The 19,372-nt window shown below is 39.1% G+C and overlaps 1 protein-coding gene across 3 annotated transcripts in view; it reads left to right on the top strand.

Annotated features, from left to right (window-relative positions):
- Nucleotides 1-18,767, top strand: part of LOC111871086 (tRNA pseudouridine(38/39) synthase) — a 40,642-nt gene extending 21,875 nt beyond the window's left edge. For all 3 annotated transcript variants that reach the window (XM_023863873.2, XM_023863875.2, XM_023863874.2), the window contains exons 6-9: nucleotides 6,459-6,606; nucleotides 8,702-8,845; nucleotides 13,142-13,281; nucleotides 17,616-18,767. In XM_023863873.2, the coding sequence (XP_023719641.1) occupies nucleotides 6,459-6,606; nucleotides 8,702-8,845; nucleotides 13,142-13,281; nucleotides 17,616-17,695 (512 nt within the window). In that variant the 3' untranslated portion in view covers nucleotides 17,696-18,767. The remainder of the gene's footprint in view (nucleotides 1-6,458; nucleotides 6,607-8,701; nucleotides 8,846-13,141; nucleotides 13,282-17,615) is intronic.
- The last annotated feature ends 605 nt before the right edge of the window (nucleotides 18,768-19,372 follow it).

The raw sequence follows: 19,372 nt of genomic DNA, 5'->3' as shown, positions 1-19,372 counted from the left end.
ATCCTGAATCAAAGCAACAATCAAGCCAGTGGAAGCCTTCAAGTTCGCCTCGCCCCAAGAAAGCTTGTCAGGTGAAATCAAACATGAAAACAATGCTGATTTGTTTTTTCGATGTGAGAGGAGTCGTCCATTCAGAGTTTGTTCCCCAGGGTCAGACAGTTAACCAGACTTTCTACTTGGAAGTTTTGAAAAGATTGCGCAACAGTTTGCGGCGGAAGCGGCCAGATTTGTGGTAGTCGGGTGACTGGTTTTTCCATCATGACAATGCCCCTGCTCACACAGCCCTGTCTGTACGACAGTTCTTGACCAAAAATGGTATGACCCCTGTTCCTCACCCTCCATACTCACCCGACCTTGCCCCGTGCGACTCTTTTTTGTTTCCTCAAATGAAAAGAGACATGAAAGGAAAGCGTTTTGCTGATGTTGCTGAGGTGAAGGAAAAAACGATGGAGGCGCTGTCAAGCATCTCAAAAGATGAATTTAGACAGTGTTTTGAAAAATGGAATAAAAGACTAGACAAGTGTATTAGTGTAAGTGGAGAGTACTTTGAAGGGGATTGAAGGTTTGTGCTTAAAATTTGAATAAATAAGTTAAAAAAAGAAAAAAGTTTGGTTTCTTTTGGGTACCCCCTCGTATATATATAGAAGACAGTTTACCATGAATGACGTATACATTGATACTTACCCAGTAGTTGAAAGACTACACCAGATAGCAGCACAAGCCCCAATTCCCTATGTCAAACAGAACCAGTTCCACAACACATAACATCCACACTGCACACTTGATAGATAACATGCATACCAAAAAGTAAGTACATATTTAACTGCATAAACAGTATGCAACTTAGAACTATTCCATAAAGAGAAAATCCTAACACAGTCTATCATTACACATTTTGGAGACAACATATGAGGGTCACTCTAAAAGTAATGCACAAAATTTTTTTAAAAACTCAATTTTTATTCTAGACCTTTACTACTTATATAGTATGTTGATACATCCTTTAGGAACAAAATATCACTTCTCCACACAATCTCCATCCCTTTCAACTGCCTTACACCACCTTGGAACTAGGGCCGGTATTCCAGCATGGTAAAACTTTGGACCAGCGCATCTGAGCCACCGTTTAGTGGCTGTAATGAGGGCATCACCATCTTCAAATCTTGTTCCCTTAAGGGATTCCTTCAGTTTACCAAAGAGATGGTAATCAGAGGGTGCGACATCAGGGCTATAAGGAAGGTGTGGCAGTGTTGTCTATCCAAGTTTTGCGATCTCATCCTTGCTTTTCTGACTGACATGTGGTCGGGCATTTTCGTGCAACAGCAAAACATCCTATTTCTGCCGATGTGGTTGAGCATGACTCAGTTGAGCTTGACGTTTCTTTAGGGTTGCCACATATGCATCAGAATTAATGGTGGTTCTTTGCGGCATGATGTCCAGAAGCAAAAGCCCTTCTGAATCAGAAACGACCGTAGCCACAACTTTTCCTGCTGAAAGCGCAGATTTTAATTTCTTTTTCTTGGGTGAGTTTGCATGGTGCCGTTCCACTGATTGCCGCTTTGTTTCTGGTTCAAAATGGTGCAGCCATGTTTCATCTCCCATCACAATTCTCGCAAGAAAGTTATCTCCACCATTCTCATACTGTGCCAAGAGTTCACCGCACCCAGTTTTTCGGGTTTCTTTATGGGCATCTGTCAAGTTCCTTGGAACCCACATTGCACAAACGTTTTCAACTCCAACTGTTTCAATATTCTGCACACACTTGCTTCCCCAGTTCCCAGTTTGACTGAAATTTCTTTCACAGTCGCAGGTTTCTCCAAAACCATATCATTAACACACTGCACACTGTCAGGTGTTTGTGCGGTGTGGTCTGTCAGTGTGAGGAGAATCCCACTTTAACCAGATAATCTGCATGCCCACTGACTAACTGAACTGCGATTGACAGTGTCATCTCCATACACATTTTTCAGTCTCCTGTGAATGTTTCCCACTGTCTCATTCTCACACCACAAGAACTCTATAACAGCACATTGCTTTTGATGAACATCAAGCGCAGCAGCCATTTAGAAGGAGTGCTACACGTGGGAATGGGTTGAATGAAATTTGAATACAAGCAGGAAGGATCCTTATATGCACCTTACAAATAGCAAAACTGAATTAAAAAAAAAAAATGTTGTGCTTAACTTTTGGAGTGACCTGCATACATATGGCACAGAAAGAGGAACTACATTAACTTCATTTAGAAACATTATAAATATGAAAATACCGATCACAATAGCGCAGAAGGCATAGCAGTTCCCCCTCAATTTCAATGCACCTAATGATGGCCAATTAGGTGCAAACATGCACTACAGTGGCAAATTTTAAAGGGATATAATTATAAATCTTAACATTGACAGGAAACAAAATCAAAAATAAATTTTAATACAAACTGCAATAGAATGCTACAATACAACATATGTCCTCCCCATTACTTTTCCTGGTTGTAGTAAGTTAAACGGAGTGAGGTTAGGAAGGTGATGAATATTTTAGTGCTCACCATTTTTTATGAAAATTTGTCTGTTAGCTCAAACATTGAAAGGAGTGAGAGATAATTGCACAAGTCTTCTCCATCATTAAGCTATCTGTGTGGGGAATTTACATCCCAGCCCATATCAGGCTGTGGTAAAATAAAACTGGCTGTAGGACTGGAAATAACTCTTTTATTTTGTTGTCAGTGGATTCAAAATTATTATCGTCAAAGTAAGAAAAAGATTTATTTAGAATACCATCAGTATTTTCACTCAGTAAATGTTTACTACTCAGTACCGTGTCTGTTAATAGCTGATTTACAGTTCATATTTTCAAGATTTTTTACTTAAAGTAAAATTAATTTCCAGTTGATACACTATAGCCTCAACCTTCATTTCAAAGAATATGCAAGCAAAATTCATGTGGTTCAAATACTTTTCATGCAATTTGAAACACAAAACGTGGATGATCATCTTGTGTGCAGTGCGGGCAGCTTCATAGCGTGCAGTCCACTGAAACATGCTGTGTTGAGGGGTTAAGGGAGAAAAGAGGATAAAAATAACAGTTAATTGCCAGAAGGAGACCGAATGAGTATCCACCTTTTCGGATGAAAATTGTCTTCATTCCTGCCAACATCTTCACTTAGAAAATTATAATTTAGGTGCTAGATACTGTAGGAAAACACTGGAGAAAGGAGGAGTGAGTATTTTTGTACACGAAAACCTAAAATTTACTAAAATAAATTTAGAAGATTATTGCAAAGACCAGGATCTGGAAGCATGTGCTCTAAAGTTAGACTCTCCTTTTTCTAATATTTGTATACTGACTTTATATAGAGCCCCATCTGGAAACTTCAATCACTTTATAAATAGATTAGAAACCATCCTAAATGTACTGCATAGTTCAAAAGTTGAATTTATAATTTGTGGTGATATAAATATAAACTATCTCATCGACAGTAATAGGAAACTAAATTTAGACTCTTTGTTATCATCTTACAATCTCTCCAGTACTGTTAACTTTCCCACAAGAGTTCAAAATAATTCTAGTTCAGCGATAGATAATATATTCATTGATAACTCAAAATTAAGAGACTATACTGTAGGACCCTTTATAAATGGCTTATCCGATCATGATGCTCAACTCATAGAAATAAATAATATTGACTTTCAGCCCAGTAATCAACAATATAAAACAGTAAGGAAAATCAACAAGCATACGATGGCAGATTTTGTCACAAAATTAAGTAATGAATCGTGGGACAATGTATTTGACAGCAATAATATTGATTCTAAATTTAATTGCTTTCTGAACACATACTTGAGGATCTTTTATTCAAGCTTTCCCTTAAAAATAGTCAAAAATGAAAATAAAAACAAATCCACCTGGATAACAATTGGAATAAAAACTTCATGTAAACACAAAAGACAACTATATTTGGCCAGTAGGGACAGTAATGATCCAAGACTAAAAAGTCACTACAAAATGTACTGTAAAATTTTGTCAAAAGTCATTAAAGAAGCCAAACAGAATAACTATAACAGCCAAATTCTAAAATCAAACAATAAAATTAAAACCACCTGGGATATTGTGAAAGTTGAATCAGGAAAGAAATCTGTTAATGAAGACGTACAAAGTTTGAATATTGAAGGGAAGTCCACTAACAATCCACAAGCTATCGCAAGTGCATTTAATGAATATTTCCTTTCATTAGCTGAGAAAACATATTCCAATAATAATAATAATAATAATAATAATAATAATAATAATAATAATAATCCAATATACTATCTGTCTCGTGCCTTTAACAATTCATTTCCAAATATCAATCTCAAATTCTCAACAAGGAAGGAAATTGAAAACATTATTAAATCCCTTAAGCCCAAAAATTCACATGGATATGATGAAATCTCTACCAAATTACTTAAAGCAAGCTCTGTTTACATCAGTTCACCCTTGAATCATCTATGTAATAAATCTTTATCATCAGGTACTTTTCCTCAACGCTTAAAATACGCTGTAATGAAACCACTTTTTAAAAAAGGAGAGAGAAAATGCATCTCTAATTACAGACCAATATCCATATTGACTTCATTCTCAAAAGTCTTTGAAAAAGTTATGTATAATAGACTACTTGAACACTTAAATTCTAACAACATATTAGTCAAAGAGCAATTTGGATTTAGGAAAGACCTAACAACAGAAAAAGCAACCTATGAACTAACTAACGATATTTTAAGTGCTCTCAATGACAGATTAATTGTGGGAGGGATTTTCTGTGATCTAGCAAAAGCTTTCGATTGTGTTAATCATGATATCTTACTATCGAAATTAAATTTCTATGGAATAACTGGCAAAGCTAATGAATGGATCAAATCATACCTCAAAAACAGGTATCAAAGAGTTGAAATAAATAATAAAAACTCCAGTCATAATGCATTTTCAAACTGGGGAATTATAAAGCACGGTGTTCCACAAGGATCAATTTTAGGTCCCTTACTTTTTCTTCTCTACATAAATGATCTATCTAAAACCATCAACAATAAATCTAAACCAATTCTATATGCAGATGACACTAGTATAATATTTAAGAACTCTAAATTTGACAACTTTAAAAATGACATAAATATTGTATTTGAAGCCTTAAACAGATGGTTCGAAGCCAATTTACTCTCATTAAATTTTGATAAAACCCATTACATATCATTCACAACTAAAAACAACCACCAAATTGATCTGGACATCAGTTATGCCAACAAATTAATCTGTAAAGTACTTGATACAAAATTCCTTGGAATACATGTAGACAGTACACTGTCTTGGAAAATACATATTGAACAAATTATACCTAAATTAAATGCAGCTTGCTATGCGATGAGATCAATTAAGCCTTTTATGTCACAGGAAACATTGAAGATGGTTTACCATGCCTACTTTCATTCTATTATGAACTATGGATTAATATTTTGGGGGAACTCTTCACATAGTGTAATAATTTTTAAAATACAAAAGAATATAATTAGAATCATTACAGGATGTAGAAGTAGAGATTCATGTAGAGAATTATTTAAGAAATTAAAAATTCTACCTCTTCAATCGCAATACATATTATCGCTTCTCTTATTTGTTGTTTACAACAAAGATAAATTCAAATTAAATTCTGATGTCTATAACATGAATACTAGACAAAAATATAACTTCCACCTACCCTCATCAACTTTATCAGTATATCAAAAAGGAGTCTACTTTACTGGCATAAAAGTGTTCAACAATCTGCCCAAAGTATTAAAAAAGTAAAATTAAGTTATATTAATTTTTAAGGTAAAATTTCCTGTACTTATGTATGTAACCTTTTGACATGTTCTGTATCCAAAGGTACTAACCTGCTTAGGATTTATAGAATGTAAATAAATTCAATTCAATTCAACAAAAACGTCTTGCTCTTTTAATTGTTCTGTCTTCTGGGATGTAATGCCATGTAGTCTGTTGAAAGTCAGCTGACGTTTCAAACCAATATGTTGCCTCCATCTTCAGGGTTGAAGTATTTTTTTTATTTCAGAGTTCAAGAGGTCTTCATACCTTAATAAAAAGATCAATTTCTCTCTGCCTAAGTACCATGCTGGGGGGCATAGTGCGAGGTGATTACACAGACTGTGTATTTTTAACAAAACTATTTGCTGATAAGGGATCAGCTTGTTTGCTGTACTTCCTGGGAAAAAGCCCCTAGCACACATTGCATGAGGAGTTGAGTGAGCCTCAGGACAGATCTGCATGCAATGATAAAAGGAAAAACGTTTCTGTACCTATCATGAATTGAATCCTGGCTATCCTGTCTGTAACCAGTTGCTTCACTGATTGAATTATCCCTACTCCTTTATGTCATAACTGCACCCAGTGAAGCCTAAATATCTTCTCTGTAATTATGAGAATCTGAAAATTGTTTCCAGCATATGACATGTGTGAACTAACACTGGTTGGCCAAGCATACTTGTGGCATCAGGTGAGGTGCATCATGGGCATCCTGCTCCTCATTGGGCAAGGAAAAGAGAAAATAGAAGTCATGAAGCAGCTGTTAGACATTGAAAGTCACCCCATGTAAGTAGAGAGTTACATGTGGATCCCATCCAAACTCCTCCTCAGGTGCACTAACACTCCATGTACACCGCTGTCCAAAAGTATCTGACTTTATTTTTTTCTGCTGTAAGTAATGGCCAAAGGGGAGGGGAAACTGAGCATAGTGGTAGAAGGGACTCTCATGTGCATGCGTGATTTTTTGCTGACTCGCAACAGTGCCGGATGCGTCTGTGGCTGCCAGATAGCGAAGTGGTGTAACATGTGTTTGTCGCGTTCTTGTTTCGCTCAAAATGACAGAATGCTTGGAGCAGTGATACTGCATTAAGTTTTGTCAGAAACTTGGGGATACCCAAGCGGAAACAATCCACAAAATTCAGCAGGCTTTCGGCGATGATGGAGTGGGGGTCACTCAAATTAAAGAGTGGTTCAACCGCTTTAAAGATGGCCATATGTCAACAGACAGTGACCAGTATTCCAGGAGACTGTCAACGAGTTGAAATGCTGATGTCATTGAAAAAGTACGGACACTGATCATGGAGGACCATCGTTTGACCATCCGGGAAGTATCTGATGAAGTTGGGATCAGCAGAGGTTCCACAAACACAATTTTAACTGGGCATGCGAAGAGTGGAGGCAAAAATTTGTGCCCAAGCTCCTTTTGCCGGAGCAGCAACAACTCCACCTTGAGGTCACACAGGACATGCTGGAGTGCACCAACAGGGATCCTATTATAACCACCCAGATACAGAACTTTGTTTTCCCAGCCCAAGTTCGGATACTTTTTGGACAGAGTAGTATTTAGTATCCCTCCAAAAATTAAGTCTTATACCAGACTGCTGCTTAGGAGTCAGATTGCATCCAGAAGTTCCTGCAACTGGCCAACTCAGTCGAGGTTTCCTGTGGTTCTCATCAGTCCTGGTGCAAATGATGAGTTGGTAACCAAATTCCACATTGCACAACCTACACCACACGATCCCTTCCAATGTTAACATCAAATTTTCAGTCTCAGAATCTCTCTGAAAATTGTTACTGTACTGTGAAAAATGGCTCATTTTTCACAGTACAGTAACAGTTCTCAGTAATTCATGGTAAAGAAATGAATAGAACTTATCTATATACTTGTATGTCCAAGAAGTCGCAGAAGATAGTTACTATGCAGCTATAACAGAAGAAAAATTACATACTCAGAGTGAATTCTGAAAGATAATTTCCTTTTTATCTCAGCATGTTAGTATTTGACCCTGTTCAGTTAAGGCAGTTTGGACAAAGCACTGGTAGGTGAGCAGTCTTGGATGGGGAAGCAGAAGATTTAAGAAGGGATGTTCATGATGTTCTCATGCCTGTGTAAGTGCATCTCTCGCCTCTGTAGTTCAGTCACATTGTTTGGAATGAATGTAATTACAATGAAAACCCCATTTAAGGTTTCTTTGGAGGTCACTGGATTTGGGCTCTAAACTGAGGAATATCTTAAATGAGGAAGTATAACATTATGGTAATGAGTAGGGATAATTGAAATGGAACATTAAAATGAGGGAAAATGTTGAACTGGGGAACTGGGGGTTCCACTTTACATGTAATGGGTTGTTGATCTGTTGGCAGTGACCCATCAGCAGTCCCATGAGTTTGGGTCATGCACAGTCTCTCTTACAACAAGCAGTCAGGAAGTCAGTGAGTAGTAGTCAAAATTCACAGTGTTTTTGTTATGATGTTGGCCTGTTAGTTGCCCAGTGCCTTTCTTATCTCTTTCTTATCTCCTGTCCTCGCCATGTTTCACCATGACTGGCCCCTAGTGGTGAAACCTGCAAGTATTCCATGGCACCTATTACCGAAACAAACTTGCAGAGATTCTCTACCTATTGATGTGCTCTTTTCTGCTGTATCTGTCTTGGGTGTTGTGTTGCCGAGTTTGCAAATCCTGGAGGGACTCATGAAATTCTCTGTGTAAAAGGAGCCGGGATATCAGAGTCGGTATAGCAGTGGGGTACAGACTATATATAAGAAATATGACTTCATACCAATCTGATCTGCTTCCTCCCTCAACAAGACTGAGTTTGGATTTTATGTATATCTACTGAATTTAATGTGCTGTCACCTTGTGTGTTGATATTTGCTGCAGGAAGCCACAGTATTGTCTAGCAAGCCATGTTCCCTTGAATCTCTTCCATTGTGAGTTTGAGTGCTCTGACTGGGTTATCAGTAAAGAAGTTCTGATTGGAGTAATTCGTCACCTTCAGCAAGAGTGGACCATGTACAATGTGAAGTACGTAATCTTCATCTGTTTGTAATATGAAAGCCTTTGGTTTAGTGGTCTCCATTTCTATATGCCTGATATCCTTTCCATCTGTAGCTGTGTTCCATTGCTCTGTGTTCATCTTTCGATATTTTGCAATGTAGGTGGCTTAAGTATAGAGATTAAAATATACAGAACTATAATTTTGCTTGTTGTTTGAATGGGTGTGTAACTTTGTCTTATGCATTAAGGGAAGAATGCAGGCTGAGGGTGTTTCAGAATGGGCTGCTGAGGAGATTATAGGTATTAAGGCGAAGAAAGTAATGAGAGACCAGGAAAATTTGCATAATGAACTTCATTAATTTGTACTTCTTACCAAATATTGGGGACATCAAATCAAGAAGGGTGAGATTGGCAGGGCATGTAACACACACATGGGGGTGATAATAAATTCATAGAAAATTTTAGTTGGAAAAACCAAACTAAAGTGACCACTTCATGATCTGGATGTAGATGGAACTATATGGGAGGGTAATTTTGCAAGAAGTTCCGAGAACAACTAATCACCTACTTTCCTTTGATGCATTGCAGACCACATAGAAAACATCTCACACAGTCATACAGACAGCAAGATGATCTTGTAAGCCTACTTTTATTTGATTTGTTTCATTTTGGTCCATCACACTAACAATATTACAAAAGTATAATTAATTGCGTTCAGTGTGACTGATAAAGTCTGCTGTCTGCATGCCTGTATGCCCCCTCCCCCCCGGCAAAGTATACAGATTATGAAGCTCCTCATTATACAGTTTTATCCAACCTCAATCATTTCGCCCATCTTCAGTCCAAATACTCTTTTCAGCACCCTGATCTCAAACACCCTCAGACCAGATTTCACACCCATACAAAATGACATGCAAAATACTTTTATATGTCTTAATTTTTACGTTTTTAGACAGTAGATGAGAAGACGAGGTTCTAGACTGAATGGTAGCATTATGCAAATTCAGTATAATCTTAATTTCCTCCTCATAAAATTTAATTTCTTACTGTCATTCCCATATATTATACGAGGGTGAGTCAAATGAAAACCGTAAATATTTTTTAAAATTTAATTTATTGAATGAAAGTGGTACACAACTCTATGATTTTTGTACATAGCCTCCATTTCAGTCAGTACAGGCCCTCCAGCATTTACAAAGTGTATGGATTCCTCTAGAAAAAAATCTTGTGGTTGTCTGCGCAACCACTCGTGCACTGCCTGCTGTACCTCTTCATCAGAACAGAACTTATTTCCTCCCATCGCCTCTTTGAGTGGCCCAGAAATGTGGTAATCACCTGGGGCTAGGTCTGGTGAGTGTGGCAGGTGTGGAAGTCACTCAGAGTGCAAATCTTGGATTGTTACAACTGTTGCATGGGAAGTATGGGGCTGAGCATTGTCATGTTGCAAAAGGACACCTCTAGTCAAAAGTCCACGTCACTTTGATCCGACTTCAGATCGAAGATGATTCTTCAAGAGATCTGAACATGAGGCACTGGTGGTAGTGTTCCCCTGATGTGTGTAGTGCTCCAAAAGTACACCTCGTTTGTCCCAAAAGAAAGCATAATCTTCCCTGCAGATGGCTCTGTCCAGAACTTCTTGGGTTTTGGTGATGAGGAATGACGCCATTCCTTGCTCATTCTTTTTGTTTCCAGTTGGTGGTAGTGCACCCAAGTTTCATCGCCAGTAACGATTCATGAAAAGAAGCCATCACTTGCTTCAAGGTGCTGCAGAAGTTGTTCACAGTCATCAGCACGTGATTTCAATTCTGGAGTCAGCTGCTGTGGCACCCACCTTGCAGACACTTTGTAAAACTGGAACACATATCATGAATGAAATGGTGTGCTGATCCGTGACTCATGTTAAGAATTTCATCTATTTCATTCACCGACACTCAGTGATTCTCCATCACTAGGACTTCAGTTGCTGCTATAAAGTCAGGGGTCACAACTCTGTTGCACCTGACCCGGGCGAGGAGCATCTGCCACAGATGTCACACCATTTCTGTATTTCCTACTCCACTTGTACACTTGCTGCTGTGACGAGCATGATGCACCACAATACTGAATCTTCATCTGTTGATGAATTTCAATTGGTTTCACACCTTCACTGATCAAAAAACGAATTACAGAACATTGTTGTTCTTTCATGCATGTACGTAGTGGAGCAGCCATCTTCAGCAGCACTGTGATGGCATTCTGTTTGTCTACATTATACTTCCACCTATAGGACACTCTTTATAGCATTGGTAACATGTCTGCCAACTTATAGGACAATAGCATGATATTTCAAATTTTTATCTCATTTTTGTGGTTTTCATTTGACTTCTACGTAACTGTGCCATGTTTTTCAAAGGATCTGTTAGCTGTCTTTATGTTATGATTTTGCCCCAGATTCCAGTGATGAGACAGCAACATACACTTAGTTTTTTCTGGATTTACTTCTAGACCAACCTCCTTATTAGCGTTAAAGTTTCTGTTTTTTATAGCATTTGTGTTACCTCCCTATAAATTCACATCATCAGCATACACCAGCAGCTGACATGTCCCATTCAATTTCAGTTCCACCTGGTTTTCTTGGGCCTTCTAAGGCATATTCTAAAGCAGAGTTGAAAAGCAGTGCCAATCAAGCATCTCCCTGGTTTAGACCATTTTGAATAGGAAACATGTCAGACAAATGATTATCTATACTTACTTACTTACTTACGTACTCATGGAGCTGAGCCCTTCTGGAGGAGCCACCAATTCTGCAGCTACTCAAGAATTTCCCAGCATTTTATGGAATCCGAAGGTTCATTACCGTGTTCACAAGAGCCCTCCAATGGTCCCTATCCTGGGCCAGATCAATCCAATCAATACCATCCCATCCTATCTCTCTAAGATCCATTTTAATATTTTCCACACACATACACCTTGGTCTTCCCAGTGGTCTTTTTCCTTCTGGCTTTCTCACCAGTATCCTATACGCATTCCTCATCTCCCAATTACCTATGTGGACTTTAATATAGGTTTGATTTAAACACATTTTAATAAACATAACTAGTTTCATGGGTACCCGAAGATTCAATGAGAATATTGTAGAGTTCTGAATCATAGGCCGTCTTGAAGTCTATGAATAGCTGATGTATTGTCTCATTTTATTCCCATTATTTCTCCAGTCTCTGATGAATGCATAAGATTTGACCAGTAGTTGATGTGTTACATCGAAACCCACTCTGGTGATCCCCAGTAATTTAATCTACATATGCACTCACCCTTGAGAGGACATTGGATAATATTTTGAATGAAGCTGATAACAGGGATATGTAAGACCTGAAGTTTATGACACGTTACAATATATTTAATACAGTTATTGAGGTTTTGGACATTATCAGGTCTACCAGTTGGGCCCAATTAAGTAGGCTTCTACATGAAGACAGGGACAGAAGCCAGTCTCTGAAACATTGTGTTTTAAATAGAAAAAACAGGATAATGGATCATGTCCAAAAACTCAATTGAACAGTGATAAGCTTTGATACTTACTACTGTCAGTTTTATTGCCCTTCTTGTAAATTTGTACAGTAATTCACTCCTTCCACTATCTTAATTGACATAGCAGTTGTTCAGTGTTTTGTGCCTAAAATTTGTTTGTTTGGACTGTCATTCCATTTTGTTGCTTGCAACAAAAATGTAGCTTGGCCTACACCAAAATAAAGTTCAAGACAAATTTCTGTGTATGCAGAAACAGGAAAAAAATGACTATAAATGGTTAAAGCATTCTGAATGAGATATAAAGGACACTTCAGTTATGATGAATGACTGTCATTATGTGGAAAAACTTGCTAAGTAGTGGAGTTTAGCCTCCACAGTAACAACTTACCTGATCATACGGTTTGGTGGGGGCATGCGGTAGCGTAATTGGTTGAGGTACTATGCTACAAGCCAGGAGGTCATAGGATTGAATCCTTATGAGGTAATTGGATTTTTCATTTGACCTAATCCTTCCAGCACTATGGCCCTGGGGTCAACTCAGCCTGTAACAGAAATTAGTACCAGGAATTTTCCTGGAAAGGTGGGGGGTAAAGGGCAGCCAGCATGTAAGGATGATAGCCTTACCACCATCTATGAGCCGATTGTCTAGAAGATGTGGGAGCCTCGACCTCTTACACCCTGATGGGCCTTCATGGCCTGTTAGAGGGATAGTATTACATTTTTTATTACAGTTTTGGTGTGAGCGCACACTTTCACCTGGCACTAGAAGTGCACACTAGAAGTGTAGTCCATCGAACTTCTCACTGCCTGTTACAGATCCACAATGATAAGATCAATGCTGTTGGAATGCCAAGGGATGCTGTCTGATGGTGGTGATATACAGGAGCAGAGTAGCTGTCTTCTGCAAGGAATTCAGGCCAAAGGGTATCAACCTCTGTTCCAGAGACCAACATGCAGTAAGTATTGTGCTTCAGTAACCTTAATTTGCACAGGCAATAATTGTATGTCATCTGTCAACCATGTAGCATTCAAATAGCAGTACAGTTTCTTCTCTGGTCAGCTGCTCCTTCTTAATAGAACTTCACTTCCAATTTAAATTGACTTCAGTTCAGTAGATGGTTCATTATGTTAAATTTTACAGTTATAGTTATTGGACATTATCCATCATCCTGTCCCACCCCTTCCCACATAAAGCACAGCATTTTGGAAACTGAATTCTGTCTGTCATCAGTTGGCCCCAATCAGTAGACTTAATCCCAATTCACTTAGTGGTGGTGGAATCCGACTGGGTCCACTCAGCATGGCAGCCACTGATTGGCCTATTGTACTTGCCCCGGGTGATTGTGATGATGGAGAATTTGGTGGAATGAAGATTGGCAAGGGAAACTGAAGTATTCCTAGAAAACCCGACCCACCGCCACTTTGTCCACCACAAATCCCACTTGACCAGACCTGGGATCAAACCCAGGCACCAACACAAGACAGGATGTATAAACCGAGCACACTATAATCCATAAACATAAAAAAAATACCACATGAGGCCTAGAACCTATGTCCATGGACTAGTTCAGGGTTGCTGTTGTTAAAATCACATACTATCAGGATAGAAGTCATCAGTAAAGAGAGAAATTCTCCCTATGGTATCAATATAAAAACACAACTTTCACATATAATCCACACTGGACAGATTTGTAGTTTTCTGACTTCAGCTGCAGTAATGGGAGTCCAAATGGGAGAGATGTCCAAGCTGGATTTGCTGATTGGATGTGCTACCACAGATATATGGGCAGGGCAGGTTCCTTGTATTTTCTGTAGGTGGCATTTAGTTCCATTTTTTAAGACTTTTGCTTATTTGCAACATATTCTGGAGCATTCTTCATATGCATGTTAGGCTAATTTCGATTTTCAGAAAGACCTTGGTTCAGGTTATATTTGTGCTTCTTAATGCATACTTCTAAAGGTCTGCTTGTTTTGCCAATGTAACATCTGCCACAATCATGTGGGATACTTTGTTTCATCTTAGTGTTTTTAATTAGTTCTACAGTTTTATGTGCAACAATTTATTAAAACTTAATAAGAGCTAGTCAGTAAATTTTTCACAACATGTTTTGACCGAAGTGGTCATCATCAGGTGTTAAAAGTTGTGGCTGAGGAAGCTGCTGTCTTCTATGTTGAAATATGGTTCCCCTAGTGTGCATGTGTGTATATTGTCTCTGAAGGATGGTTGCTTCTCGATGGCTTCATTATGGCATCAATGAATTCTTGTCGATATTCATAGTATTGTGAACGGAGAAGTTCATGGAGGTAGGCCTAGGCCCACTGGGGCTGTAGTGCCAAGAAAAAAAAATTCATAGTATCAGATCGTGTTCTTAATTTCCTTGTTGGAATATTTCCAGTCATGACATATGACCTTGGCTGTACTGATCCATGATATGGGTGGTTGAACTTGATCCTGTATGGGTAGGTTTCTGGTACACTTCCATGGCCAATTTAGGACCCATCTTCAAGACCAAGACATCCAAGAATGGAAGATTATCATTAGCTTTAACTTCCTATGTGAATATGATGGTAGGTTGTTGAGAAGGTGAAAAAATTGCTGCAATCTTGTTAGTCCAATGGCCAAACTGCGAAAGTGTCATCGACTTATTTGAGCCATTCAGTGGGTTTGTGGTGGTCTGTATCCAGTGCTGTTTCCTCAGGCTGTTCCATAAATATATTGCTGACCATCAGAGATGGGGCGTTTCCCATTACCATAGCCTCTTTTTGGAATTTATCCTCAAACTGGAAGTATGCGGTTGATAAACAGACGTCCAGTAATTCCATTATGTCTTCAACTTGTAAAGGTGAGCGTTCTGGGAAAGAAAGATTCATGTTGAGTCTGTTTCTTGTGACCTGTAAGACTTCTTCCACTGGTACTTCAGTGAATAAACTGACAGTACCTAAGCTTATAAGGCAGTCTTCATTTTGAATGTTGGTCTGTATTAATTTTATGAAGTGTTCCGAGTTCTTCATAAAGGTATCTGAATTGCCAACCAGAGGGCTCAGGATCTTACAGGGAAAATCTGCTAGGACATAACAGGGAGAACCAACAGAACTAACAGTTGGTCTGAGGGGGTTATCAGGTTTGTGTATCTCTGGAAGTCCATAGAGGTAAGGTGGTTTACTGTGGTAAGAAGTCAGTTTATGTATGAAGGCAGTGGGAAGGACAGTTTTATGCTTGGTAAGAAGTTTCTGTGGCTTCCTCCCAATTTGAGACATACACTGAGCTCATCATAACCTCCCTTATTTCAGTACTCTGCTCTGACAGTCCAGTCATTTAATGTACTGAATTGTGACACCTTGCCAGGCAGCGTCTCAGTAAAGATGTTAATGCATATACAGTGATGTCACACAACAGTAGAAGAAAGGTGTTTTCTGTGTGGTCCGCATCACACAACAATAGAGGGGCTGTGTTTTCTGTGCTTGGTTCGTGCCAAGAGGATATAAGAGAATACAGGAATGGGAAGTGACTTCACTTGAGTTCCGAAGTTCCAAGGGAACAGCAGCGTGGCCAGAAGAAAAATTAGAAGACTTAGTGTGGAATGATTGTAAATTGTGTAAATCAGCAATAGTGCAATTATTTGTAGTTACAACCTGTAGGTCAATGAGGAGCTTCATAACTTGTACTCTTCTCCAAGGATAATTAGAATGATCAAGTCAAGGAGGATGAGGGGGCAGGGCATATAGCATGAATGGGGGAGACAAATGCATATAGGATATTGAGGGGAAAGCCAGAAGGAAAGAGACCACTGGGAAGACCAAGGCATAGGTGGGTGGACAGTATTGAAATGGATCTTAGAGAGATAGGATGGGATGGTATGGATTGGATTGGATTGATCTGGCTTAGGACAGGGACAAGTGGAGGGCTCTTGTGAACACGGTAATGAACCTTTGGGTTCCATAAAATGCTGGGAAATTCTTGGGTAGCTGCAGAATTGGCAGCTCCTCCAGGAGGGCTCAGCTCTGTTAGTAAGTAAGTAAGTACAACGTGTAGAAACCTAGATCCAATGGTTTCGGAGATGCATACATAACTCAGGACATGAAAAAAGAACCCATATTACAAATGGGGTCTGACAAAATGATACTGAGACATGTATATGAAAAACCCTTCACAGTCAGATTTCCTGACAGGAGTGAATGGGAAGACAGGTTTCGGCCCGATAGAAAAGGGGGACTGATCTGGTATACAGATGGTTCCAAGATAAATAAGATCACTGGAGCTGGTGTGTACTGCTATGGCATGAGGCGGAAACTTAGTTTCAGCCTTGGGCAGTACAAAACGGTATTCCAAGAAGAAGTATATGCCATTAAGGCATGTATTATGGAGAATCTAGATAGGTACTACAGAAATAGGAACATCTACATTCTATCTGACAGCCAAGCTGCACTAAAAGAGCTTGACAAACACCAGATCAACTCAAAATTGGTCTGGGATTGCCATCAAACCCTCATGGATCTGGCCAAACATAACAGGGTACAACTGATATGGGTGCCGGGGCTTGAGGGTATTGCTGGAAACGAAACAGCAGACCAGTTAGCTAAGATTGGAGCTGAACATCCGTTCATAGGACCTGAACCTGCCTCTGGCATCTCTGTAGGAGTCATTAGAAAGGCAATCAGGGACTGGACAAACATGAAACACAAGAAATACTGGGGATCTTTGACGGGACTCAAGCAAGCAAAGGGACTTATACGACGACCCTCATCTAAAAGAGCGAAGGAACTGTTGAAGTTAAACAGGAACCAGCTATGATGGGTGGTGGTACTACTTACAGGACTATGTCACCTTAAAGGACACCTCTTCAAACTGGGACTAAGTAATAATCCCAGTTGTGTGAGGTGTCAAGAAGAAAATGAAACAGTCACACATATCCTGTGTGAATGTGAGGCCTTAGCTTATTTAAGATGATGTCACTTGGGTCAATACTTTATGGAACCAAGTGACTATTTCGATGCCCCCATGTACAAAATCCTGCGCTTTGTTCAAAGTGCAGGATTGGTTAGGGAATAATCGAAAGGGGAAGCACCATAGGTCACTGTAGGTCACACTGCAAGGGCCGAGAAGGCCCACCCCTTATACATTCATTCATTAATTCATTCAAGTACAACCTGTAGGTGGTTAATAAATCCAGATGCCAATCCGAACTCCATCTTTAGTCATTAATACATGTGACAGTATCAATTAGTGCTGATCTTTTTCTCACTTTAAAATTGTTTTGAATTAAAATAAAATTATGTATATTCTTTACAGGTAGCCTGGAAAACCGTATTGAGCACTTTGTAAAGAAACACCGGCTTGAAATTGCCTGTTCAGATGACAGATCAAATTAGGAACAGTTATTAAACAGACACACTATGTTAAAGTATTTTTATTTTTTTTATGAAATGGAGGATCCAGTCAAAACCAGAGCCCAGATTCCAGATTTTTGGATTGCTGAACAATAGATGTGACACAGATCAAGTGAAGAGTTAGCACATCAAAGGTGGTCTTTTTGTAAGAGCATGATTGTGAATTGTTGAGCACAGATCTCAATTCATTGATGATAGTTGATTATAAAGGGTTCTGATAATCATGTATAATGCTCAGAATTACTGGGTTTTTGGACTTCGTCCATTGTCTAATATTCTAAAGAACACAATGTTTCGAAAACTAGATCTGTTCCCATCTTCAGGCGAGGAAGTGTGAGACACCTACTATGTGTGGTCCATTAGAATTAGAATTAGAATTAGAATTAGAATTAGAATTGGTCACCTGAAATCAGGATATATCAGTGGGAGATACAAGAATATTGTACGGTAATATTTGTGATAATGCATGTACAGAAATGAAACTAAGATGGAAATGGAAGTGGAAAACAAATGCAACAAACCAAAAACCAAACTTTTAAACACAAATGAAGAATCACTTTCAAACAGATCCAACAGAGAATATGTTTTCCACTCCACCTCACCTGAGGACAGAAACAGATGCAGATTCCGAAGCAGTGTTCTTTAGATACTTTTATGAACATAAAGTGCCTTGTTTGAGCACAAGATCCATGTCTATCCTCATACACAGATTCTGATATTCATAATATGTGTCACAAACCAGGGAAAGTCATTGACATAAATAATTCTGTGGTCAGTGATAAGTTACTAGATTCTGTTTTGAACATACTTTAATATCCATATGCTAAATTCCCTTAGCAAAACAGGTTTCAAGTGGCAGTGATGCTGTCACTCGTGAATTGATTCCCCATTCAGACATTCTAGGTTAAAATCACTTGTGTGGAGGCAGGGACAAATACCTCCACCGTGACCCTGTGAGTTGTGGGAGGCGACAAAAACAGAAGTCTCAGATCTGAGACAGTAAAATATGGTCGTGAGTACCAAGGGACTCAAACCGGAGAAAGACTGTGCTGCCAAGGGCCAGCAGCATATGCGAAAGACAGACCCGTCCTCTTATCAGAGAGGGCGCCCCACAAAAGAAGACCGTAACTGTCAAACAGTAATAAATATCTGGTCAGGAGCCCCAAATGAGGCTCAGAGCCAAGATTTACTTACTGACTGAACATCAGTCGCAATGTGACTTGGACTTGGACTAGGTTAATGTTCTTCTCACCAAACAGCAATGGGTGTGGTGGATGATGTAAAGGCACTCTGAAATCAGTGTACAAGGTGTGGCAATAAAGAACCCGGATTACTTTTATGACTCATTTCCGGCCACGTCATTGACGAAGAGGAGGGTAGGGCATTGACCCTTGGACTTCCCTCTACCGTCACACAAAGTTTCATTCACGTGCATCGGTTAGTCTGGCCGCGACCATTGTTAGAAGCGGATCGTGTTTCTGAGCTCCGTCGGAATAATGCTGAGTGCTAATGCAGAACAACGTGCTAACATCAAATTCCTCACAAAACTTGGAAAATCTGCCACTGAAACTTACAATTTGTTGACAGAAGTATATGGTGATCAGTGTCTATCTCGCACGCAAGTTTTCGAGTGGTTTAAGAAGTTTATGGAGGGTAGGA

This window comes from Cryptotermes secundus, unplaced genomic scaffold, assembly GCF_002891405.2.
Source record: "Cryptotermes secundus unplaced genomic scaffold, Csec_1.0 scaffold188, whole genome shotgun sequence".
In the NCBI taxonomy this organism is placed as follows: Eukaryota; Metazoa; Arthropoda; class Insecta; order Blattodea; family Kalotermitidae; genus Cryptotermes; species Cryptotermes secundus.
Note: the sequence above shows the minus strand (reverse complement) of the source record. Positions and strands in the feature narration are given on the sequence as shown.